Here is a 25,534-nt window from a genome sequence, read left to right as displayed (position 1 = left end):
TAGATTAAATTTATTTTTCAATTCATCTTTAACTGGATTTACACTCATACATACAATGATTTTGTATCCAAATCTCCTAGAGACTACTAGGAAGGTACCAAAAACCTCCATAAAAAGATAAAAAGATTAAATAGCAAGAGATAGGTTTAGTCTACACCTAAATGACTAAGCTAAAGCTAACGAATACAACATACGGTAGACAACATATGAACTCTAGGAGGCCAACAGCTTCAGTTTGCTAGAAGAACCTGCAAACAAAGACCCTAACCATCAGAAACAGAGTCTTGGTGAAAGTTCTGAAGGATGATCCCAATAATGAGAAGCGGGGGAGGTTAGGCGTCCCTGCCACGGTACTCGTGAAGAAGCCTTCACCAAACACAACGAACCAGAAACCAGCAGACTAACATCAAGAACCCATCTGACAAAACAGACAACAAGTAATGAAGAACAAGGAGAGTCTTTAGGGGCATATGCAGAGCTTTAATATCCCGACTCCGGCCACGACACAAGAAGAGAATCTCGGGGATAACTCTGTAGAACACTATGCTGGAAAGGATGTGAGGAGTAACCACTGGTGTCCTTCCTGAGTTGAGAGCGCAGGAGGAACTAAGAATTAACTTCAAAATCAAGTGATATCTTCAGGAGAGAGATGGACCTCGCCGCCAAGAGCTCCCAATCGGGTCAGTCCTCACAAACCCCACCGGAGCCACCAACGCAGTAAGAAGGCAAATCGGACCACCAGAGATTTCACCATGGGAATTTGTCGCAGAACTAACAGGAGGGTGATAAGCCACAATACTGTTACGTGAGGAAGAATAAGAAGAAGGTGGCGGGAGAAGAAGGGAAAATTCAAGAAGCTTTGAATTCGGAGAAAGACTCTTGTTCAGCCGGAGGGTCTGCTTGAGTGAAAGACTTGACTTCAATAAGAGGGTCTTCTGTTAGAGACCATTGAGGAGCTTAAATAAGGAGTATAGATTTCATTTGGAAGTTAGCTTTGTATAGTGGGTTGAGTCGTTTGACTTGAGGAGGATTCGATTGGGATAAGCCATCTATTCTCAATTGATTCTCTATACAAAGTGTAATACATTGTTTCCATTGATTCAATAAAGAGATATGAGTGTGGCGATCGAGTTCTAGTGAAGAATCTGAGCTAAAACTCTATCAATTGGTGCGGTGAGCGATTTGCGATAGCTCTGGTTGACGAATCTGCTGGAAGAATCGATAATCTGGAGAAAGCTGGTAAGCAGAGATCTCTTAGCGTTATTCACTCAGTTCTAAGTGAAAAAGTCCTACAAGAACTCTAGAATCAAACCACGGCGAGAGTAGAGAGAAGCTAACGAGACAACAAAGGGTCTGGAGGCAGTGACACTTCTTATCTCCGGCGAGGGAAAGCAACCCAGATCTGGGACCATCCATCACAGATGAGAAGGCTTCAGGATCCCTTAGCCTCATCGACTATCCTTCTCTTCGCCGTTGCTCCAGGGCTTCTGCAGACATCCAAAGCCTCTTGCTAGATCCGCCAGTAGAACCCTGAAAAATCCAGAGCCACCGGAAAAAGAGAAGAGAGGTCAAGACAGGAGGTTAAGCGGAAACAGAAACAAAGAAAATAACGAGGAGAGGTGGCGACCGGCGGTGAAAACAGAGACCGCCGACCACCGTATGTATATTTTACGGAGGAGCTCTAGAGAGTTTTAGGAGAGAGAGTTTTAAATTTCTATTTCGCCTTTAAAAATGATATTAGATTTTGATCCGCACTTGGAAAGCACGGATTAGTTTTGAAATTAAATCATTTTTAACTGAATTTCTATATAATACAATGTATAGGTTTGCATATATTTATCCACAACTGCGAACAAGATCGTAGCAAACTGTAGAAAAAAATCCAAATTGAACTGAATCAAAAAATTGAAAAATTGAAACCGAATCGTGAACAAAATGGGTACCTGAATTTTTAAAATACAAATTATACACCAACAAATATTAATTATATTTAATTTCTAAATAACTAAATATCCTAAAAATACTATTTATAAACTGAATTCTCAAAAATTGAATATTTTTATTCAAATATTAAAAAAATATCTGAATTATCCGATATATTAATTTATCCGAACAACCCAAATTAAACCAGAACGAATTGGGCCCAAATTGTTTTGGATATTAGTTGGTTCCCAACTTCGCTACCGAACCAAAAATCGGAATAATCCAATTTAAACCAAACAAAACTTTGTAAATATTTTAACGTTTCCTAAATTTCTAAAACCAAAATACCAAAAACAGAATACCAGAACCAAAAGAATGATGAAGAATAATAGTGCTTATACATTTAAAAGGTGCGAAGAAAATATTTTAATTTTTAGAAATTATGTAACTCCTTTTAGTAGGAGTATATATGTAGTTTACTGACGAATTAATATATAAACAGTGCTTTCATATCCGATCCGGATCTGAAGATGAACCGGTAAACTGGTGGCCGCATATAATACGGACTGGCTTATATTCTTCATGTAACATTCTATCATGATTCTGCCAACTGATATGTTTCAACAAAATTTAGTTTAATTAAGACCTATTAATTAATAGAGTAGCCTTTTGATGTTAAAAAAAATATAAGTGAAAAATCTAATAAAACAGAAAATTTTGTCATTAACCCGTGAACCGAAATAGATTGACCGGACAAAAACCCAAAAAAATCAGATATTATTTTTTTTAAAAAATGGATTATAATTCTCATACACTTTATAATAATATACACAAAAGCTAATAAACTATTTTATTTGTCACATAAATTAAATGCATTGTATTTATGATATGAACTTCAATTTATAGGTTTTGGCATGATCAATACTACGACGACTTTAATGTAGATAATTGTTTTTAGAAGCATACAATGAGTTTATGCCTATTGATAAAATTAAATTTATGATTGATGAAATTTACTTTCTTAATGAGTCATAAATGTAATAAGTTAAATTAATGGGTATGTATAGTTTTAATCCCAAAAACTAAAAATAAAATTGTCATTCAAAAAAATTAAATTTCCTTTGTAAATGTAGAGGTATTTTGAGAAATTGTCATTTTATTAAAGAAAAATAGGAATGTTTCTGATTTTATATTATAAATTAGTTCAATCTCTTTATAATGTCTTTATAATTTTTCAAAACAAAATCTCTTCGTAATATTAAACATACTAAATAGTTATGCGATCGTTCACGTAACAAGAAAACATCCATCGAGCTAAACAATACAGATGCGATCGGAGGTATATCTCACTCATGACCTCACAAGTCACGACGTTAATTAATGTTAATACCACCACAATATATTAGTATAGAATAGAATAGATTTAAGATAGATTAGAGTCATGTTTGTATTATGTCTTGTCTCTAAAGTCTTACTTTGATTTACATTCAGTTCTACTCTTTCACATCAAAACCCACATCGTTTAGCTAAACAAGGAACGTGAATACGATGATGCATAAAATCTCTATTCTATCTCTACACTTACTATTAGTACTCTGTCTCCATCCTCTCACCACCACAGCGGACGGTAATTTCACCACCGGCATTGATACATGGTGCGATCAAACTCCATACCCTGATCCATGCAATCACTACTTCCGACGCCACAACGGTTATCGCCTACCGACACATCTATCCGAGTTCAGAGTAATGCTGGTGGAAGCAGCCATGGATCGGGCCATATCCGCTCAAGACAAGCTGAAGATGTCCGGTCTGAACTGTACTGATTGCCGGAAACAAGCCATTTTGACAGACTGCATTGACCTATATGGAGACACTGTCCTTCAGCTAAACAGGACGCTGCAAGGCTTGTCTCCAAAAACCGCCGGAGAACCGTGCACCGACGTTGACGCTCAAACGTGGCTGAGCACCGCGCTTACAAACACAGAGACATGCCGACGCGGCTCCTCTGATCTTAACGTCTCAGATTTCACCACACCAATCGTTTCAAACACCAAGATCTCCCACCTAATAAGCAACTGCTTAGCCGTCAACGGAGCCCTCTTGACCACCGGAAACAACGATACCACCACCACTGATGATCCGAAGGTTTTTCCAGCATGGGTTTCCCGTAAAGAGAGGAGACTTCTGAAATTGCAATCCGCACCTACCGTCCCAGCCAACGTCGTGGTGGCCAAGGACGGATCGGGACGTTTTAAGACGGTTCAAGCAGCTATTGACCTGGCTGGACGGAGAAAGGTGACGTCAGGGAGGTTTGTGATATACGTGAAGAGAGGGATATATCAAGAAAACATAAACGTACGTCTCAACAACGATAACATAATGTTGGTCGGCGACGGAATGAGATACACCATTATCACCGGAGGTCGCAGTGTCAAAGGAGGCTACACAACTTACAGTTCTGCCACTGCCGGTAACTTACTGATTCTTTTTGTTTTAGTTTTTAGTTGTTCAAAAAAAAAAGTTTTTAGTTAAAAGATAAGATATCGTATCTTATATTACGCTAAGAACTCTAACCTAATAGACATGCAATAAACATATGCTCTTATTGTTTTGTACGATATACATATGCTATTATCATCGATTTGCAGGAAAATTGTTTTGCTTTTAATTATTTTTATTAATTTTTGGGAGGTTCGCGTGAGAGATTTTTTGTGGGTTAGAACGAGGGGTGAAGCTAGACAATTTATCTAGCGGGTGCACTATCAATAATAAAACAGAAAAGATAGAACCAGGAGAGAAGTTAGAACACCGTTTGAGCTACGCTGGTGCTATAAATCTAAGAAAATGACATATACAACAGTTGGCGCTAAATAAAACATCGTTAGCGCTATATTTTCCCGAAATGAGTGATGAATGAGCGTTACCATTTGAAATTCTATTTCATTTTTTTTTTTCAATTTCACTAGATTGCGTGTGATCCAGGTATCGAGGGGCTTCACTTCATAGCGAAAGGCATAACATTCCGGAACACAGCGGGTCCGGCTAAAGGCCAGGCCGTGGCACTCCGATCATCTTCAGACCTCTCAATCTTTTACAGATGCGCAATGGAAGGATACCAAGACACACTGATGGTCCATTCGCAACGCCAGTTTTACCGCGAGTGCTACATCTTCGGAACCATCGATTTCATCTTTGGAAATGCAGCCGTAGTTTTCCAAAACTGTATCATCCTCCCTCGTCGGCCACTACATGGTCAATCCAATGTAATAACCGCACAAGGTCGTGCTGATCCTTTTCAAAACACAGGTATCTCTATCCAAAACTCAATAATCCAACCAGCTGCCGATCTAAAACCTGTGATCCGTAGCGTTACGACGTACTTGGGCCGGCCTTGGATGAAATACTCGCGCACCGTGATTCTTAAGACGTATTTGGATAGTTTTGTGAGTCCAGTTGGGTGGTCTCCGTGGATCAAAGGTTCGACGTACGCTCTCGACACATTGTTCTATGCGGAATATAAGAATATTGGACCAGCTTCGTCGACGAGGTGGCGTGTCCGTTGGAAAGGTTTTCATGTGCTAAATAAAGCTTCCGATGCTTCTGCTTTCACTGTTGGAAAATTCATCACAGGTACTGCATGGCTCCCACGTACCGGCATACCCTTCTCTTCCGGACTCTAAAGGCCGTTGTTTGGTTTTATCATGCTTAAATTACAATGATGTAATAGTTAACAATTCTTGAATGTAATTAAATATTAGTGCGCTTGCTACGAGAATGAATATTTAGCTATAAATGGACAAAGGAGAATTTAGTATAGGAAAATGCGGAAACAAGACTGAAATTATATCGAAGTATCGGATATTGTAAACATATCCTATTTCCATAGTCTCATTTGACCATGATATTTGTCTGAATTAAAACTTCACTCATTTCAGTCCGTACTTTCAAACGCAGGATTAATTTTTAGTTGATAAAGTTTTCTATTTAGTAAATATTATAAAAATTACATAATATGAATTTTTAACTTGTGTATATAATCTTTTTTTTATTTGTTTCTGTGATTTGCTTTAGTTATTTTGTAAGTGTGATAAAACTTTGGGTGTAACTGGTGACAACTAAAAGGAATGTATGGAATGATATGAATTATAATTTCTGGAATTTAATGGAATAGAATCAGCATTCCACTTATTCCAAAACGTTTTTGATTTGAAATGATTTTTCAAATGATAGTTAATTTTTTTTTCTGGAATGGTATGAAATGTTATTTAATGAAATGGAATACACATTCCATTTTTTAATTGTAACTGGTGAAACTTTTTTGGAATGCACATGAATTAAGCATTCAAAAAGTTTTTATTCCAAAAAAATGCATTCCAGTTGCAGCTTTTGAGTTTTGAAGATAATCTTGACCCATTTTATGGGCTAAAAGCCTAAAACACGATAAAACTACATCAATATAGGTTATCTTATTATTGATATCTTATTAAAATTTTGTAAAGATCTTAAATAAATTAGTATCATTTATCAAAAATATGAAAAAGAAAATTTATATTACCAATTTTATTGATTAAAAAATTCATCATTTATTGCCAAAGATATTTGTTTTGTGTAAGCCCACATGGTCTAGTGGTTTAACTATTGGGGAAATTGCCAAAAATGACTCAAAACTTGATTTTGAATACAAAAGTGTACCCCAAATTCAATCAAATGCAAAAGTAACCCAAAAGGCTAGTGAATTTACAACAACTTCCTTATGACTAAACAAAAAACATGTATTGAGTTTTACCATTATAACCCTTCTCGTTCAGCAGATCCTAAAAATAATTTAAAATTTTTATAAAAAATATTTTGATGGGATAAAAATTAAAATCATGTAATAATAAACATTTCTAAATAATGTAAATTTAGTTTTACTAAAACTGAATTGTTTTCAACATAGATGAGTAAAAGAAGATTAACTCATGATAGTCTTTGGTTTATGGTTTGGTAACATATGTTATAACATTGTTGGTATATTTAGGGTTAGATTTTGAAATCTTATCTTTTGTTTTTTTAAATTTTTTTTTACCTATATGTGTTTAGTGCCTATCTAATAACTTGATTTAAACACTTTCTAAGTATCTTGAAAGTTTAAGAAATTTTTTTTTTTGTTTACTTAGTTGATTATAGGGTCTGGAAGACTCACAAAAGACTTCCCAAGAAGTCTTCTGACATATCCCACCTAAATTTTAGTATAATTTAGGGTCTCCGCCTAAATTTTAAAGGAATTTAGGTTTCTCGCCTAAATCGAAGTCTTCCAGAAGTCTTCTACGAGAAGTCTTCTCATGTATTAAATCTTAAAAGTAATTAATAAATTTTATTGAATATATTGAAGTTAAATATAGACAATTGCAAAAGTATTTCAGGACAATTTCTAGGAGAAGTCTTCTCACATATTTCCGCCTAAATTTTAGTAGAATTTTAGTTTCCGGGCTTAAGAGTAGTCTTCTCATGTATTTGATTTTAGAGTCTAAAAGACTTACCAGCAAGTCTTCTCGTAGAAGACTTACCAAGAAGTTTTATGTATCAAAAATATTTAACCTAACTGAAATTTTTGTCTCCATATATAAAGAAAATTTACACATTCTCTTTCTTTCTCTCAAATGGTTGCAATAAAAATATAATTTTTTTCACTCTAAAACTCTCCGACCTCTCTCTAATCTCTTTGAACATCAAAACACCAAACTTTAAATCAATTTCTCATTTTTTTCCTACTGTCTTTTCACAAATTTATCTTATTATTACAGATTTTTTATTACATGGTTTTCATCTTTCACTCCTTCAAAGGTAGATCTATAAATTTTAGATATGTATTATTGTGTTTTTTTTAATATTAGATTCTAAAATGCTATAGATTCAACTTAATGTGACTGTTTTCTTTATTATTTAAGCCTAAAATTATATTTTTGAAGTTTTTCTCTGTTTTGAAGTCATTTGAATGTTTTTGAATTTGCAGATTTTTCATATCTGAGACAGACTTTGAAAAACTTTTCAGAAGACTCTCGGAAGACTTTTCGGAAGACTTTAGACAAGTCTTCTAATGCATTTTTATTGTTATAAGACTTCCCACGAAGTCTTCAGAAAGTCTTCTGAAGTCTTCTGTCCAAAATGGTTTTGCATATGTATTTTGTATGTGTTTATATATTAGATTCTAAAAAGTTATAGATTCAACCTAATTTGATTGTTTTTTTATTATTTAAACATACAAGTTTTATTTTTGGAGATTTCTTTGTTTTGAAGCCATTTGAATGTTTTTGAAGTCTTGTGTAGAAGTCTTCTGAAAATCTTCTCAATGTCACAAGAAGTCTACCTGAAATACATTTGCAATTGACTATATTTAACTTTTTCATAGAAGACTTCTATAGAAGTCTTGTAACCAAAGGCTTGACCAAACCCAGAATAAAATTTGAAGAAGTCTTCTCATTAATATTAAATGTTTCACTATTATTTTTCAATTGCAAAAATAACCCACACAGACTTCTTTCGACAGTAAGAAGACTTCAGAAAAACTTTCATAATACTTCTATAGAAGTTTTTTCCGAGAAGTCTTCTATAAAAAGTTAAATTTCTGACAAACTTCGGTCAATTGCAAAACTAACATATTTATCCGAGAAGTCTTCTCTGGGATTTTCAGGTTTTTTTTCTTAATAAAGCAAAGTTAGAAAACTTCTAGGAAAGTTTTCTTGATGTAGAGCACATCTGGTGAAGTCTTCTGAAAGTCTTCGCGAACAGATATGGGAAAAAAATGATTTCATACTTTGAGCCGGTGAGATTACTTGGTTTGCTTCTCCAAGCACCCAGAACTTTACTACAAAAGCTACTAAGTCGTTAATGACCACGAATCATGAGCTTCAATGTCTCTATAAACCTTACAAAGCTTAGAATCAAAATCTTAGTTTTTTGAATGAATTTAAAGAGATAGTGAAAGATATGTGATTTGTGTGCATAATTAATGAGATATGAAGAGTAAAAATCGAAACTTTGGTGCATTAAGAACTTCAAATTGGTTGTTCAGGGTGGTTAGTATATTGACGACAATGTCAATATTGTAAATACTTGGTGAAGATGAGGATGATAAGGTAAAAGAATTATTTTCAAGAAAAGAAACGAAAAAAATGTAATTTCATTTTCGTGAATTTCACGAACTTTTAGGATGAATAGGGAAAAAAATTCAAAAAGAAAATGAGTTATTTTTGTGTTTGACTTGAAATTTTTGGTCATATTTGAAAAAAAAAAACCTTAACTAATAGTTTATTAATCCTTCTATAATTCATAACATTAAATAATATTTATAATAGTTTGTAATAACATAATAATTTAACGTTAAAAAATTGCTAAATATATTTCAATTTAAAAAAAAAATCTATTATGAATAATATAAATTATATTGAAAATTTCTCATTCCCGATAATATAGATGTCAAATATTTCCGTTACATGGATTTAGGAAATCTCCAAATAAATATATAAAAAAGTTTGTAGATAAATATTCACTAAATAAGTTAAATATACCTTAGCTAAAAAAAACTAAATTTAAATATGCATGATGGAGACCAATTGCCTTGGAATAATTGACCCAGGCTCATATTTTTTTTCTAGTGTAGTACTTGAACCTAATTTTTCTATATACTTCACATATATTCCTTTATAACAAATAAAATATCATAGCATATACTACCCCTTTGATATATACCGAAAAATATAGTTTTCGTGTTGAAACAGTTGCTTTCTATAATAGAAGTTAAAAATGATATGTGGACAAAAAAAGTTAAAAACGATATTCTGTCATTAAATAAAACAAAAGAAAAAGAAAAATTATTTTTTGTATTAAAAAAAAGAAGAGCATCTCTTGTACGAGAAATGTGGTGATTGCGTGAGAATGTGTGCATGGACACTCGAGGGATCACATGGTTCAATTTTGATACTTTTATCAGCTAGAGAAGACGAACATGCATGACATCTTTCTCGACAAGTTGAATGTTCACTATATATTAAATTACATAATTATTCGAACTGCATAGGGTTATTAAACATTATATAGTGAACTGATCATTTATATATTTTGAAGATAACAACCTATTTAATCAGTTGGGTCTTGTGTGACAACTAACAAGAACTTGCAGCGCATAAATTTATACTAAGGTCGCCGACACCCGAAACTATATATGAATATTAATGTAAGTTATAGACTATTTTGCGTGAAACAGAAAAAAAAACCGTGTGTAATCATCACGTAACTAATTGTTCTATATATGGACTGGGCTGTGATATAATTATACATTTTGGACTATATTTAGATCCACGACAAATTACTTTTTTCTGTTGGAAGGGCATCTAAAAATTATTTTTAATTGCCACCTAGGTACTACCAAAAAGAACAGATTTATTATTTTCTTGTATGCTTTAATAGAAAAAATAGTTATTATATCTAATATCTAAAGCTTGTTGGTGTCATTTTCTTCATGGGTTTTACTTGCTATATTTACCTTCAACTAGAGCGAACCACATCCACGGTCGTGTTACAACCAACGGGTCACGTGTGAAATGTCACATACTAAATTTAAATTCTCTTTGTATAAGTAATTCAATATTCTCTTTGTATAAGTAATTCAATATAAGTAATTCAATATAATTCAAAAAAAAAGTAATTCAATATTTTGATTCTTAAATAGAATTAGCTTTAATCTTTTAATCCACAACTTTGAATTTATTAAAATAATTAGCACAATACCTCTGACATTCAAAGATCATAAAAATGCTTCATGTTAAGAAGTTCTAGATCTGCTTCTGAACACATCAAATCCTGTTAATAATATGGATGGGGAAATTTATAGAAGCCATTAAAATACAATCTTGATGATATTCTAAACAAAGAAAATGGTTGTTCATTAATTAGAAACCACTAAACTATAGTCTTGGTGATATTTAAAACAAAAAAAAATGTTGACAGGTTCTGCATTTATTTAAGATTCGAGTCTAGTAGTTAATCATGGTGGTTGAAGATATAAATAGCATGTGAACTGATTAAGCGATTGATTCATATCCGGAGAGAAGAAAAATGGTATGAACATCTAAGCGTTTGCTTAAGACTTTTACTTCTTGGATTCTATATAGGATGTTAATTAATCATATTTAACACCTTCAAGTGACGATATTTAATTGTTGTTGGATTATTTTAGATGTATATAAAGAATCCAAGATCTCGTACGGTACGGCGTTTTTCTAGCAATAGTCGATGCAGATCGTTTATTGCCGGACCTGCTGGCCTTAGAAGTTGGGAAGTATAATAGTTTAAGAACTAATTTTTTTAATTATTGTTGTTTCATGAGGACAAGGCAGAAAAAAAATATATTGTTTCTATAAATTAATGTTTTCAATTTATTCACATATTTACAATAAAATATCTTGTGATCCAAACATTATAATATACACGATATATCGATCGAAAACTACTATCGTCTTTTTTTTTTTTTAAAACTACTATCGTCAAGGATTATTAACTAGCCAAAAATTCTTTTAAAAAGGTGAAGCGTCCAAATATTTTAGTAGCTTCTGAAAATCCCCCAAAAATAATATGTTAATAGCTAATAGTGATGATAGAATCGTTCACGCAATAACAAAACAGCCAATCGAGCTAAACAATGTACGCGAAGGTGGATCTAGCTAGAACCAATATAAATGTTGTGTTTCTTTTAATGTTGTGTTTCTTGTTTTGGTTTGATGTTAATACCACCACAATATATAAATACAGATTGGTGTCATGCTCCCACTCTATTTAGTCTTTAACATTCTACTTTGAATTACATTCTCTTCCTCACACCTAAACAACATCAGTTAGCCAAGGAAGCAACATGCATGTGATGATGCACAGAATCTATTTTCTATCTCTATATTTAATATCACTATTGTTTCTCTGCCTTCATCCTTTCACCATTTCAGCCGACGATAATTCCACCACCGGCATTGACAAGTGGTGCAACCAAACTCCTTATCCTGATCCATGCAAATGCTACTTCAAAAACCACAATGGTTTCCGACTGCCGACACAGCTATCCGAGTTCCGACTAATGCTGGTGGAAGCAACCATGGATCGGGCTATATCCGCCCGGGACGAGCTTGCTCGGTCAAGTGGGAACTGCACTGACTACCGGAAGCAAGCCGTTTTTGCTGACTGCATTAACTTATATGAAGACACGATCGTGCAGCTAACTCGGACGCTAGCTGGCGTGGCTCCAAAAGCCGGTGCTGGAAAAAAGTGCACCGACTTTGACGCTCAGACGTGGCTGAGCACCGCACTTACAAACATCGAGACTTGCCGACGCGGCTCTTCCGATCTCAACGTCTCAGATTTCATTACACCGATAGTTTCAAACACCAAAATCTCCAACTTAATAAGCAACTGCTTAGCTGTCAACGGAGCCCTCTTGCCCACCGGTAACAATAGTACCACCACTGCTGATGGAAAGGACTTTCCGACGTGGGTATCCGGTAAAGAGAGGAGACTTCTACAGTTGCAATCAGCGCGTGCTGTACGAGCTAACATCGTGGTTGCCAAGGACGGGTCGGGTCAAGTCACGACGGTGCAAGCGGCTATAGACGTGGCTGGACGGAGAAAGTTGATGTCAAAGAGGTTTGTGATATACGTGAAGAGAGGGATATATCAAGAAAACATAAACGTACGTCTCAATAACGATAACATAATGTTGGTCGGAGATGGAATGAGATCCACCATTATCACCGGTGGTCGAAGTGTCAAAGGTGGTTACACCACTTACAACTCCGCCACTGCGGGTAAATAATTAATTCATCTACTATTTTATTTAGTTAGTTAATGCATGGATCTAACAAGTTTCTATATCTACTAATAATAAAAATATTCTAAATTATCCGTGAGAATTGAGTTTTCCAATTAATAAGATTTATGACGGAGACGTCCAAGTTAAATCATACATTGGGATCGTCATCAATTATTAGCACTAGTTTTAAAAAACACAAAGAAAACGTAACCTATGCTTTTATTTCCCGCAAAATAAGTAAGCGTTACCATTTGAAAATTTATTTCAATTGTAACAATTGGCTAAATTGCGTGTGATCCAGGTATTGAAGGACTTCACTTCATAGCCAAAGGCCTAACATTTCGGAACACGGCAGGACCTGCCAAGGGCCAGGCCGTGGCACTTCGGTCATCCTCAGACCTCTCAATCTTCTACAAATGCTCAATCGAAGGATACCAAGACACATTGATGGTCCACTCGCAACGTCAATTTTACCGCGAGTGCTACATCTACGGAACCATTGATTTCATATTTGGAAATGCAGCTGTAGTTTTTCAAAACTGTATCATCCTCCCTCGCCGGCCACTACATGGTCAATCCAATGTCATAACCGCGCAAGGTCGTGCTGATCCATTTCAGAACACAGGGATCTCTATCCATAACTCAAGAATCCTACCGGCCCCTGATCTCAAACCGGTCCTCCGTACTGTTAAGACATACATGGGCCGGCCTTGGATGAAGTACTCGCGCACTGTGGTACTCCAGACGTATTTGGATAGTGTTGTGAGTCCATTCGGATGGTCACCGTGGATCGAAGGTTCCATTTTCGGCTTAGACACGCTGTTCTATGCGGAGTATAAGAATAGCGGACCAGCTTCCTCCACGCGGTGGCGTGTTCGTTGGAATGGGTTTCATGTGTTGAAAAGAGCTTCCGATGCTTCTGCTTTCACCGTTGGAAGATTTATCGCTGGTCCTGCGTGGCTCCCACGCACAGGCATACCCTTCACTCCCGGCCTTTAAGGCTATGCATCTCTGGTTCTTTGTTACCTTCTTCATGCTTTAAATTACAATGATATAAAAGAGTTTACGACTGAATATAATTCATTATGAATGAAGTTTTAACTACGGATGAACAAAAAGGGAAGACCCATAAAAGAGAAGTTGATACGACTCTAAGAAGTTTTAGTTACAATAATTTAGACAACAAACCAAATACCATGAATTGAAGTTAATTAAAACCATAAGTAAAGAATCTGAGTATATAAACAAACAATCAATGAAATCAAAGAAGAAAACAAGAGCCCAACAGTTTGTACTTATACAAACTAACCAATGGGAGACAAGAACCAGAGATGATTCTTGAATGATGGACGAGACTCAGCAAAATGTTGTGACCGAGGCGAGCAAAAGCATCATGAAAGTCAAAATTAGATTCAACTATCCGTTTAGTATTGATATTGCAGAGTTGCAGAGTTGCGGAGTTGTTCCATGCATGGATAAATAAGGAAACAAAAAAGTGTCATGATCTAAAGATGATATGAGAGGAAGGCACAGAGCAGTGAAGTTGCTAATGCTTACTTCTGCATGCTCCTGAGAGCACCACAATAAAGAGCATTTTGAGGCTGACCAATATCTGTTTTACCGTTTTCCTCAGAGTTTATGATTTTCATGTATGTTTCTTGGCCAAGATACCATCTGTCAAGGTTCTCGGCTCGGATATTTCAAATTCCGACGTTATCCCGGGAAATAAGTACAGCAGTCCATGACCCTGGTTAAACCTGAATGAAAACATCAAAAAAGAAACAACTAAACAACTAAACGATGTGTATAAAAGAGAGACAAATTGCAAATGTGAATCAACCTCTATCGTGCTTCGTGATATTGCATCCCAGTTGTTATAAGAACCTTTTTTGTCTTCCGTCCAGTTACCAAAGTCCATCCTGGAACACCAGATTTTTGAGCAATTACAACTGATAAACAATGTTAGTAACCAAAGTAATAATGGTATGGTTTTCTTACGTAACGACGTAGAAGGAATATCCATCGATATGGAAGGTCTGGACTTTGGTGTCATTGTTCTGGAAGATAACTTGAATAAATCCCTTGTATGTTGCATTGATGATAGAACTCTCCAGACGTGGAGGTTTACTGTCAACAGGCCTGGATGGGAAATCCAGCTTATAAACTCCTTTCAGTCTATGCTTATCCGCAAGCGTCATGGGCGTGCTTGGATTCAGAAATGAAACCCCATTAAGCGTAGAACGAAGTGACCCATTGATTTTGGTTGGAGGCATACTCCTCAAGATGTATGTGCCTGTGATGTTTATCTGTCCATAGTGATGTGATCCATGTGGATTTGGACGAGCTCCCCTCGCATATGTGTTTTGCATTCAATATGAAAAAGAGTCAAGCCCACAGTTAAAGATACGAGTTTTAAAGACCTACTTACTTAATGCCCCTTTGTTGGTTCACGACAAACCAAGGGTGAGAAACATCAGTTGATGGAAGTGGTAGAAGACCAGAGGCATGCCCTTTGGAGTTGGAATAATGAAGAATGCCAACGCCTGTGACTCTTTGCCATTCTGTTTCATTCACAAATCTTGCACTCGCCACAATGCAGTAGTCACTTGATGCGTTTTGGTCCATGGTGACCAAGAATGAGTAAGACTGTACCACATGAATATCAAAATCGGTGAAGTTTGTTTGGGAGGTGTAGCGACATTCTGTTTCAACTAAGAGCAACTTGTGGTTCTGAATCCTGAAGTTCAAGCTTGTCGAGACACCAACATTGTGGACACGGATCCTGTATGTTTTCCCTGTAAAGAGAAAGCTTTAAACTTTCGATCTCAAAGCAAATATACAATGGAACTCTCAAAGATGATGAACCTGGATCAACGTTAATGGTTTTGTATTGAATTCCATCAGGTACATTGGTGTTGTACTTGTAAGGACCCTTGCCATTGATGAGAACTCCATCAGGCATCCCAAGTTCTTCACTAGAGTCAAGTACACTCCTCAATGCCTAAAGAAGCAAACAAAGTTTTCACCAACATTGGAAGATCATACAATCAAAAAGTAAAATAATAAAACCTTCTCACTTACTGTATGGTTGTGAGTATACCAATCACCAATCATAAAGCTGATATCACCATCAGACTTACTGAAAAGGATATGAATAAGATCCCGGTTGTTGATTACGATTGGACCAAACCCACCAGAAGCTCTCTGGAAGTGAAGCGAAGGGAAGTAGAAGAAGCTTCTGATCTGATCTTTGACTTGAAAGCTATAAGTGAAGTTCCATTGAGGAGGAATGGGACAGTTAGTTCCAAGAACACCGTCTTACCACGAGTTAGTTCATAGAAAACCGCGATAAGAAACTAGCCGCCGCCATTTTTATGTTCTGGTTCGTTGATCTTCGAAAACAACGTTAAACGGAGGAGATGAAGGGTGTGTACAGTGCGTGTAGTTTTTGAAACTCCTCTGACAAAAAAGAGAATAATGAAGATTTTATTCTCTCATTTTATTTATTTATTAGGGACAGAGACAAAACCAAAGGCTAACAATGGAGATTTCTATTGCTAATCCCTAAACGCGTTTAATTTACTGGTTTACCCACTTAACCGGTTCTTCTAATTTGTTAGTAATTTATTTGGGCATGCTGATTTCTGCAAAAGTTCAGTGGACATGTGTCTTTATAAGTGTGGCTGTGAATTGGATACTTTCTCAAAACACAATGATTCTCACTGATTTCTGTTTTCCTCTTTTTGTTTCCTATTGATTTACCTACCATATTGTGTGTGTAACGACGTGTAAATTGTAATTACTTGAGTAAGCTTCCATGTTCTCTAACGATGTGATTTATTTTATTATTTTTTGATAGATACGTCTTTTTTTTTGGTAAAAAGATGGGAGAGAGCCTCCCAATTTTATTAAAAGAACAACTTCAAACTACATTCGAACTTGTCGTGGCTGTAATGAGCCATCAACATCCTCTCGTATGAAACTAACAAGCTCAATTGGAACAACATCAAAACGATGAAAACCAAAAGGAAGAGAAATAGCAAGGTTAGCTAACCCATCAGCTAAGCGGTTAGCTTCCCTATACACATGAACAATGCGGACCAACCAATCCCTCGTCAAGAAGCCATGGCATAGGCATACCAGGAAAGACAGCGGATGAGTATCCTCGATCCCTGCCGAAAGAAAGCCCACCACCATTTTAGAATCAACCTCCACCTCTAACCTACTTATGTTTTTCTCCCAAGCAATCACAAGGCCATAGTAGACCCCCCAAAGATCCGCCAGAGGCGCAGAACACCTCCCTATATTAAGAGCAAATCCACCATACCACTCACCATTACCATCACGCAGCACCCCTCCAACCGACGCCAGCCCCGGGTTACCATGTGATGCTCCATCAGTGTTCAGTTTCATCCACCCCACCCGAGGAGGCGTCCATCCAATCATTATATCCACCCTTTGTTTCATAACCATGTTTTTCTCCTCCGCCTTCTTCACACATGTCACTTCGCTGGCCAAGTTACGTAAGAACTGGACTCTATCCCTCCAAAGACGATTATCCCCAAACACATTCCCACACCTCCACTTCCATCCCCACCATACAGCCAAGGCAAACGTCGTGGCCCAAGGTATCCCACTTGGAGCATCGTTATCACATAAGTTCCGATATAACCACTCAAGCAAAGGCATCGAGAAGAATGCATGCCGCTTAGTACCTGTGACAAATCTATTCCAGATTCCCTCCATTGCAGGACAGTCTCTAAGAACATGTAAAATCGTCTCAACCCCTCCTTTACATATTTGGCACACATCAGTTCCACTGAGATGTCGTCTATATCTCTCCGCATTTGTCATGATAGCCTGATTCCCAACGAGCCAGAGGAACACTCTAACTCTCTCTGGGGCTACCACCCGCCACACACTCTTAAATAAACTCTCCATCTGCTGTCTTGAAGTATCATCTCTTCTTATCAACTCGTATGCTGTTTTAACTGTGAATTGCCCATTTGGAGTTTCTCCCCACGCTAAACGGTCTTTCACTCCAGTTACAGTGTCCACAACCACTGCTAGAAGCTCAAGCCATCTCCCATCATTTATGTAGGGAGAAATTCTGGTAAGATTCCACCCCCACCGTCTAACCACAACTCTCTAGCTGTTATGCTTTCATATCCCTCGGGAAGATCCACCACAGCCTCTCCCATAAGCGGTTGTTGTGAATCGTCTGTAATATTTCTCATAGTTGTAATAGCATAATTATCCAGCGTTAAAAAAAAAATGATTAATGGCTCATGGACCCATGACTCGTTTTTGTACTTTCAGTGGCGGACTGGGTTATAATTTACACTTAAGCCTAGAGTCTAACAAAAAAGCCAAAACTATAACTAATTTAAAGTAAAAAAGGACAACACAAGGTGCAGGAAAGGAAATCGAACTCAGGTTAGGGGTGTCAGGGGAAGGACAAAATGACCAACCGAACTGTTTATTACTAAACTTATAGTCTAAACAGCATTTAAGGATCTTTAGTAATTAAACCCCTTAACTAAAGATGAATCGTAAAAAAACTCTCAACTAAAAATCCTGTGAAATAAACCCTTAATTATAATTTTGTTAACATATGTTACCAAGCTTTTGTTTGTGTAAATTAATTAAACTTGTCAATTTTATGAATTAAATTGTGTGCTTTCGAATCAAAAACAAATATTTGGGTAACCGAAATCCTGTGTAAAACCGAACCCAAAATTAAAGCATGTTTAGTTGGGTTTATGATGTGTTACTATATCCAAACCAAACCTGAGAAAATTTGAACCGAATCTAAACTGAACTTTAAAAATAGGAAAATTACCCTAAGAGACATATTCTAAGTTATCAATTACCCTAAGAGACACATTAAATCTACAAGACAATTTCCCTTAACAAATTTACCAAGATAACCTCTAACTAAAGGACCTCTCTTCTCGTTAGACTATCTAACTAGACATTCATCCCTAACAAATACGATTAATGTTAAAAAAAAAAAATAAATCAAAAATAAAAGCGATAATGTGTCCATCGTGCCGGTTCCTCTTTCAAACCAAATCCCCAACTTGAGAAAAGTATGCAATGCGACGAAACCCTAACCCCTTTCTCCCGTGCAACATCTCATCCACCTAGATCTCAGTCGTTGTGTTTGATTCCATTCTACATCTTTTTATTTCGTCTCTTTCGACATCTTACCCCTTTCCACCGTTCGATTTCTGTATCTCTCTCGTTCCACCACCCCGGCATCTTGTTCGCTCTCGCTGAATCCTTGTTTCTGTTTCTCTAATTTTGTTCCAGACAACTTTCTGTGTTCTCTTCCGCCGCCTGTTCTTCTCTTCCGATTCGTTTCACAAACAACTACCGACATGGAAGGTTAGATTCTGATTTCAAAATCAACTACTTAAGTCTAGTTTATCTTCTCGTTCAAAATCAACCACCGACATGGATGGTGATACTCCAGATTTTAGAAGGATTAGAGAGTTATCCTTCGGGAAGCTTTTTGATCTCCAGACCCGACAGTGCCCATATTATTAAGTTAATACAATGTCTTTTGTCCCGACAGTTGCTTTGTAAACTAGACTACACGCTCTGGACTGTGTTTGGAGCCGATCCCCTTAGGTTAGGCCTTGAAGAGTTTGGGACTATAATTAGCCTTAATTTTGGAGATCTCCTGACCACAAATCTCTTGCCCAAGACTACCCTGACCACGACTCGACTGACCACCGCTCACCTGTTCACAACTCTCCTAACCAAGTCTCCGCTAACCGCTGACCACAACTCTCCTAACCACAACTCTTCTAGCCACAAGTCACCTGACCACAACTCACCTGACCACAACTCACCTGTCAAGTCTTTTCACAACTCTCCTACTGATCAAGTCTTCGTTGACCATGACAAACTGAGAAGTCATCTCATCCCTAGGTTTTTTTGTTTGGGAGGCACCTTTTGTAGTACTACTAATGTGCGCTTTCGGCTACGTCTTCTCATGTATTCTAATGCCACTAATTTAGACTGCGTTGTTCTTTCGGGAGATAACTAATCTATTGCTCTCTGATTGTTTACTTTGCTCTACTTTTTGATAACCATCAGGGCTTACATTTGGCCTCTTAATCATAAATTCAATCTACGTGAAAAACGTAATATCACTCACAATAACTAAACAAAAAAAACAGCAAGAACAACCTTAGGGTCTTTTGTGGACGAGCCTTTATGTTAAACTAACCACGAGATCATATCCACATGAATCCAACAATAACAAACAAATACTATCCATCCACAGCTACACTTCCACGAACACATCAACGATAGAACGTAACGTTTTATTTTTGACCTCGAGAAGAGCATCCACACCTATTAATAAATATTTTTTTCTTCATCTTCTTTGTTAAGACGAAGAGCAGCCCTCTTAACTACACAATCTACCAAACACTATCAACAGTCCTTAGATCTTATGCTTATAAACAGATCCAACGCCTCAAATCAATTACTTTTTTCTGATATATCTACCTTTTAATTTAACTGAACACAAACTTGGTTACAACTCACTTATCTTACGGTGGATATCTTCTTAAAGGAAACAAACTTTTCATTACACAAAAGCAGGGTCAATTCTGACTAAAAAAAAATAGTTGGCAAAGAAAAGTGTGTCAAGTTGCCAAAGTGTCTCTCAGCGAAAACTAAAGACAGAATATGTCCTTTTATGTGACTCTCTCTTAAAAATAACCAAATGGAGTCGAATTTCATGCTTTGAAAAACTGAAATCATTGAACCCCGGTTCAATCTGAACCAGTTGGATATCCGAACAACCAAGGTTAAGACCAACAACACATGAAAAAAATGTTTATAATGAAAGAAAAATTTACAGCTGTAATAAAAGATGAAAATGAGAAAATGATCATGAAGAAGATCTCTGGCATGTTTAAGCCTTCATGTGATCTTCCTCCGATCAATTAAATTAAAATCCAACTGTTTAAACAACTTAAACAACAACCAAAAACCAAAAGAAAGAAATGCTTTAATTTTGCAACAGCTCTTTCTCCATTGTCTCTGTATAATAACAATCTTCTAACTTCCATATATATATAATATATATATATATATATTAACGTCAGTCATTTTCTTCTACTAACCCAATGATCTCTTCCATGTCACCAATGCTTTCAGAAACTCCATCACCTGATAAATATAAATTGCAGCAAAATGAAACTCATATGATCAAAACGGTCGCTCAATCAAACATAATCAAGCTCATTATAAGTATTCAGTTAAAATGGTTAATGGTATAAAAGTTGTACCTCAGATGGATCACGAAGAGAGTAAAAGGCATTGCTGACTTTAGGCATAGCAGAGACTAATACACCATAACCGTGGTTTGGTCCATCTCGTAAGACCTAACATTACTTGCGCTTTAAGTCAAAACTATTTCTTGTACAGAATGTTTAGAATTGAGCTTTGGAGGGGAGCTTATAGCATAATAACAAACCTTAAATGCATCTTCATCTGTTCGATCATCCCCGACATAGATTGGAAGAACATCCTCGCAGTTGTTTAGGCCTGAAAGAAGTTTCAGTGTCAATATCTAAACTAAGATTCAGAACAGAAGCAGAGGCTGAAAGATTTATTTTAACATACCGAGAGATTCAAGTAGAAAGGTCACAGCTTTCCCTTTGTCCCAGTCAATAACCGGACGGATCTCTAAAACCTTTTTTAAGACAAAAAAAAAAACAAGAAACAAAAGTCAAAACTTTGAAACTTCTTTTTGTTGAAATAAATGTAAGAGATTTCAGATGTACCTTCCGGCCATATGTTAGCCGTAGCTTTGGATATGTTCTAATGACATCATCAACGCATTGTGCAACCAGTGTCCAGTTCTGTAAACAGAACGAGCTGTTAAGAAACGTGTTCTGGTTTAAAGGAACCAGACCGGTTAATAAAATTGAGAGAAACAAAAACCTTTTCTTCTACATTGCGGTAATGCACAGAGATGCAGAACCTGTTGTCTTCTACTTTGACTCCTTTGATATCCTTTGTACTCTCCACAAGCGAACAAAGCACCTGAGAGGATAAAATCTCAAGAATCAAATATGATGTTTATAACTCAGCTACACATTAGAAGATGTATTTGTGAATACCTTATCAATCATTGGTAGAAACTCGCTAGCAGTCTGGAACAGATTAACATCTTTCCCCTGAAATTTTCCAAAGTCACATATATCAAGAATCTGATTGTATAAACCGATATTACAGAGAAACAAAAAAAAGGCAAGAAAATGAAAACCTGTTCGTTAATTGATACAGTACGGCTGAGATGTTTGTGGTTTAACGACTCTCCTGCAGGACTCATGATGTCCATCCCATGGCTTCCGGCGTAGTAAAGTTCACTCAGTCCAACAAACTCATACACCTAAAAAATAATATTATTGATTATTGCATTACACCACACAAGACAACGTTCAGTAGACATCATTAATTACCTTATCACGGCTTCTTCCACTAATGATAGCGGTTGGGAAGTACTTGGCAACGTTCTGCACTGCCGTACGCATCTAAACATGTTTAAAAAAGGGCATGGAGCAAATAATTCATTAAAAAGGAAGAAGTATAAACTTGATTTGTTATAGCACTTCAACTGGAATAATAAAGAAAAACTTACATCACTTGACATGTAGGCGGCATCAGGTTCCTCAACAATAGGAGAAAGTGTTCCGTCATAATCAAGAAACAAAGCTATCCTTTTGCCCTTTGCAACACTCATGATTTTCTCAAAAGTAGTAAGTGCTGATGGATACTTGACCGTCCATTCGCGATAAGTCATATCCGTAGTAGCATCACTGCTGCTTATGTTGTCTTTATTAACTATTGCTGGGGTAGGAGAAGAAGCTATCATTGCATCAAGCCAAGCATTAGCCTTAACATCATCAATAATCCCAGTTTTCTTTCTGGGAACTGTTAGCAAGAGATTGTTGTTCTGTGACACAGCCGTGGCTGATGAGTAAGGAGGTAGTCTACTCTGACGAACCGTTAATCTCGAGTTGCTTATCTGTGGAGAATCAGTCATTACTGGAGACGAGTGACCAGACTTTATGTCCATAACAAGACCAGTTGTTAACAATACCAAAGTTCCTCAGCGGATTGTGTATGAAGAAGGCTTTGGGATTTTCACTCTCTTTCTTTATACTCAAGGACCCTGAAATGCAGATACGAAGAACAAACAGAACCAGTTAAGACCCAAAAGAGCTACTTAAGTTGTGAACTAGAAAATTGATAAGAGATGAAATATTTTGACAAGAGAACATTGGATACCAAAGTGTTACCCAAATGGGTCTCAAGTTATTATCAGAATGAGAAACAAACAAAAAGTTATGTAACATATCCTGTTTTTTTTTTTGTATTTTCCCTGACAGTTGTTATGAAATGGTAATCAAGGAAACATATTAAATCATGAATGAACCTAACTTTGTAATTTAATTTTGAAAGCGTGATTAAAAAAACCAGAGAGATTTGTAAAATAGTACAACTTCTTCTATAGTCATGTGCTACCAAAGGAAGGAACAAACTGTGGGATCATTTGTCCAAATTTGAATTCCTAACTGATACAGAAAACCTCGCATCTTTTCACAATTTTGACCGACGTTTGAAGCTAAAGGTAAAGCATCAGATACCCAATAAAAGGGGCATAAACATTTGGTTTCTGCAAAACTACGTACACGCTTGGAGAGACACTACTCTTGTAAAACCTACATTTTAGAGAAAAAAAGGTAAAAAGACATGGAAAGAGAACAAATACAGATACATATAAAAAAATTTGAAAAAGCGTTAGAACATGAGAATTTGTATTGTTTGGAAGAAACAATTAATTTGTAACCAAGTTTCATAACACACTTGGAGGATATAGACAATTGAAAAAAAAAAACATGTTAAGACCCACCACCACTAGTTCAAATGTGCTGCGCGTAAAGCTTGACAAATCATTGTCACTCTCCAACCCAAAATCCACCCACAATCAGAACAAAGTACCAATTCCAAAAAAATATTAACAGAAGAAAAAAAAATCAGGTTTTTAAACCAGTTCAGGCAAATACCCAACTTAATAAAAACGTATCCAAGCCCATAACAGATTTTAAAAAAAAACGCAGAGGATGAAACTGTTAAATGTCTAATTTTTTTCAACAAAAATGAAATACATAGAAAGAAAACGAACCTTTGATCTAACAAATTGTGGTGGAAAATGCAGATACCGCTTCGAAAACTGAAAGCAACTATGAAAGAAAAGAACAAAGATTTTGAAAGAGAGATTTATTCTCCTTCTCGAATCTTTTATTTCTCGCAGTTTCTCGGCAATCAAATAAGGGACACAGAAAATATATGGGAAAAGAGGAAAACACGAAGACAATATTTGCCAAAAGAGACGAACTGTGAATGTCTTAAATAAGTTCCCGAGAAAATCGCATAAATTAATAAAACTTTCGGAAGGTTAAAAAAAGGGTTAATTTGTGTACTAGCCAATTTTGAGAGCAAAATTAAGAATATGGCATTGATGTTGACATAATTAGTTCTCCTATCATTTTCTTCTCTTTCTTCCGGTTTTCTCCTTTTTCTAAGACGGTAGACGGTGATAACACATAAAGATCATGTATCACTTAAATGAAAAAAAAAAAAAAGAGTTGTTACAGTGATGGTGGTTATGGCATCGGCGATGATGGTGTTTACGGTGGTGGTGACCATGGTAGTAGTTACAGAGGAAGAGGAAGTTACGGTCATAGATATAGAAGAGACTATGACTTTTTTTGTAGCAGTAAATACTGTTGTTATGCCGTGATGGTTGTCGTTGTGGCAAAAGAAAAAAATTTGTCGTAGATGGAGACGAAATAATGGCCTTTTACAGCATAGATTACAAAATGGTATGGAACAAACTAAATGGAATGAAAACTAAATGGAATGGAAACTAAATAGATATGGAAGAAACAATGAAATTATCAAATAGCAGGGCATCAGATAATGTTTATCCTAACATCAACCCCTTTCATAAACTAAACCCAAAATACTAATCACTAAACCCTAAAGGGTAAATATAAACCCTAACCCAAATATCAAAATATGCAAATAGTACATAGTATGAAATATTATTAAAATAGAATAGCAATAAACGAAATATATCATATAGTATTTCAACTGATCTAAACATAAATCGATGATGTGAAGAAGAGAATCGAAGGCGTCTCGACCATAACACCATCGTGGTCTATAAAGTTTAGAAGCAGAAACGTAGCATAAAAACGATATATGAAGCAGAAAGTCAGAGACGATGTATGGTGGTGATGGAAGAAGAGCGGTGGTGGTTGGTAATTGAAGAAGAAGAAGAAGAAGGTATTTTAATATTTCATTAACCGGATACGAGGGGTAATATAGTATATATTATAGAAGTAATGGATGTACTTTTTTTTTTGGTTAGATATTGAATTATGCTTTATTTTGTAGTTATTCAACCCAATTTCCCTTAAAAAAAAAAGATGAAGAACCTGTTTCCGTATTAAAAAAAACTCTCTCCCGACGGTTGTTGACTCGCCAAAAATTATTTTGAGCAATTAGGTTACGTGTTCGTGTTGTCCACGTATCCAATGAATAAAGCGCGTAACTACAAAAGGAAAATGTTCAGCGCGTGGAGCGACGCCGTGATTCTAGAGTTTACTCCCACGGTGGTGGGTTGGTGTACAACGCGCGATTGCTAATTAATTAATTAAATTAATAATCAGTAAG

General features: G+C 36.1%; 4 protein-coding genes across 5 annotated transcripts; 2 read left to right on the top strand and 2 right to left on the bottom strand.

Moving 5' to 3' along the window:
* Positions 1-551: 551 nt before the first annotated feature.
* LOC106405056 (probable pectinesterase/pectinesterase inhibitor 60) lies at positions 552-5,701 on the top strand. The gene is made up of 2 exons (XM_048742730.1): positions 552-4,396; positions 4,909-5,701. The coding sequence occupies exons 1-2, from the start codon at positions 3,472-3,474 to the stop codon at positions 5,604-5,606; spliced, it is 1,623 nt and encodes a 540-aa protein (XP_048598687.1). The 5' UTR covers positions 552-3,471; the 3' UTR covers positions 5,607-5,701.
* Positions 5,702-8,468: 2,767 nt separating this feature from the next.
* Positions 8,469-13,878, top strand: LOC106405345 (probable pectinesterase/pectinesterase inhibitor 59). Its single transcript, XM_013845905.3, has 2 exons — positions 8,469-12,755; positions 13,062-13,878. The coding sequence occupies exons 1-2, from the start codon at positions 11,816-11,818 to the stop codon at positions 13,757-13,759; spliced, it is 1,638 nt and encodes a 545-aa protein (XP_013701359.2). The 5' UTR covers positions 8,469-11,815; the 3' UTR covers positions 13,760-13,878.
* Positions 13,879-14,511: 633 nt separating this feature from the next.
* LOC106403523 (monocopper oxidase-like protein SKS2) lies at positions 14,512-16,579 on the bottom strand. Its single transcript, XM_048742127.1, has 7 exons — positions 16,564-16,579; positions 15,842-16,077; positions 15,626-15,761; positions 15,219-15,555; positions 14,759-15,109; positions 14,601-14,679; positions 14,512-14,517 (listed from the first exon to the last, which is right to left on the bottom strand). The coding sequence occupies exons 1-7, from the start codon at positions 16,577-16,579 to the stop codon at positions 14,512-14,514; spliced, it is 1,161 nt and encodes a 386-aa protein (XP_048598084.1).
* A 4,025-nt stretch (positions 16,580-20,604) lies between these two features.
* LOC106406793 (trehalose-phosphate phosphatase A) lies at positions 20,605-24,255 on the bottom strand. Of its 2 annotated transcripts, none has more exons than XM_013847525.3 (11): positions 23,979-24,255; positions 22,431-22,964; positions 22,252-22,323; positions 22,056-22,181; positions 21,910-21,966; positions 21,731-21,832; positions 21,571-21,648; positions 21,410-21,479; positions 21,261-21,331; positions 21,073-21,168; positions 20,605-20,953 (listed from the first exon to the last, which is right to left on the bottom strand). In XM_013847525.3, the coding sequence occupies exons 2-11, from the start codon at positions 22,866-22,868 to the stop codon at positions 20,903-20,905; spliced, it is 1,161 nt and encodes a 386-aa protein (XP_013702979.2). In that variant the 5' UTR covers positions 22,869-22,964; positions 23,979-24,255; the 3' UTR covers positions 20,605-20,902. The 2 variants fall into 2 exon arrangements, with proteins under 2 accessions (XP_013702979.2, XP_013702980.2); XM_013847526.3 differs by lacking the exon at positions 23,979-24,255 and adding an exon at positions 23,440-23,615.
* Between the last annotated feature and the right edge of the window lie 1,279 nt (positions 24,256-25,534).

The sequence above is a fragment of the Brassica napus genome, chromosome A10 (genome assembly GCF_020379485.1).
Source record: "Brassica napus cultivar Da-Ae chromosome A10, Da-Ae, whole genome shotgun sequence".
Lineage (NCBI taxonomy): Eukaryota > Viridiplantae > Streptophyta > Magnoliopsida > Brassicales > Brassicaceae > Brassica > Brassica napus.
The sequence above is the reverse complement of the archived record's forward strand: the minus strand, read 5'-3'. Positions and strand labels throughout refer to the sequence as shown.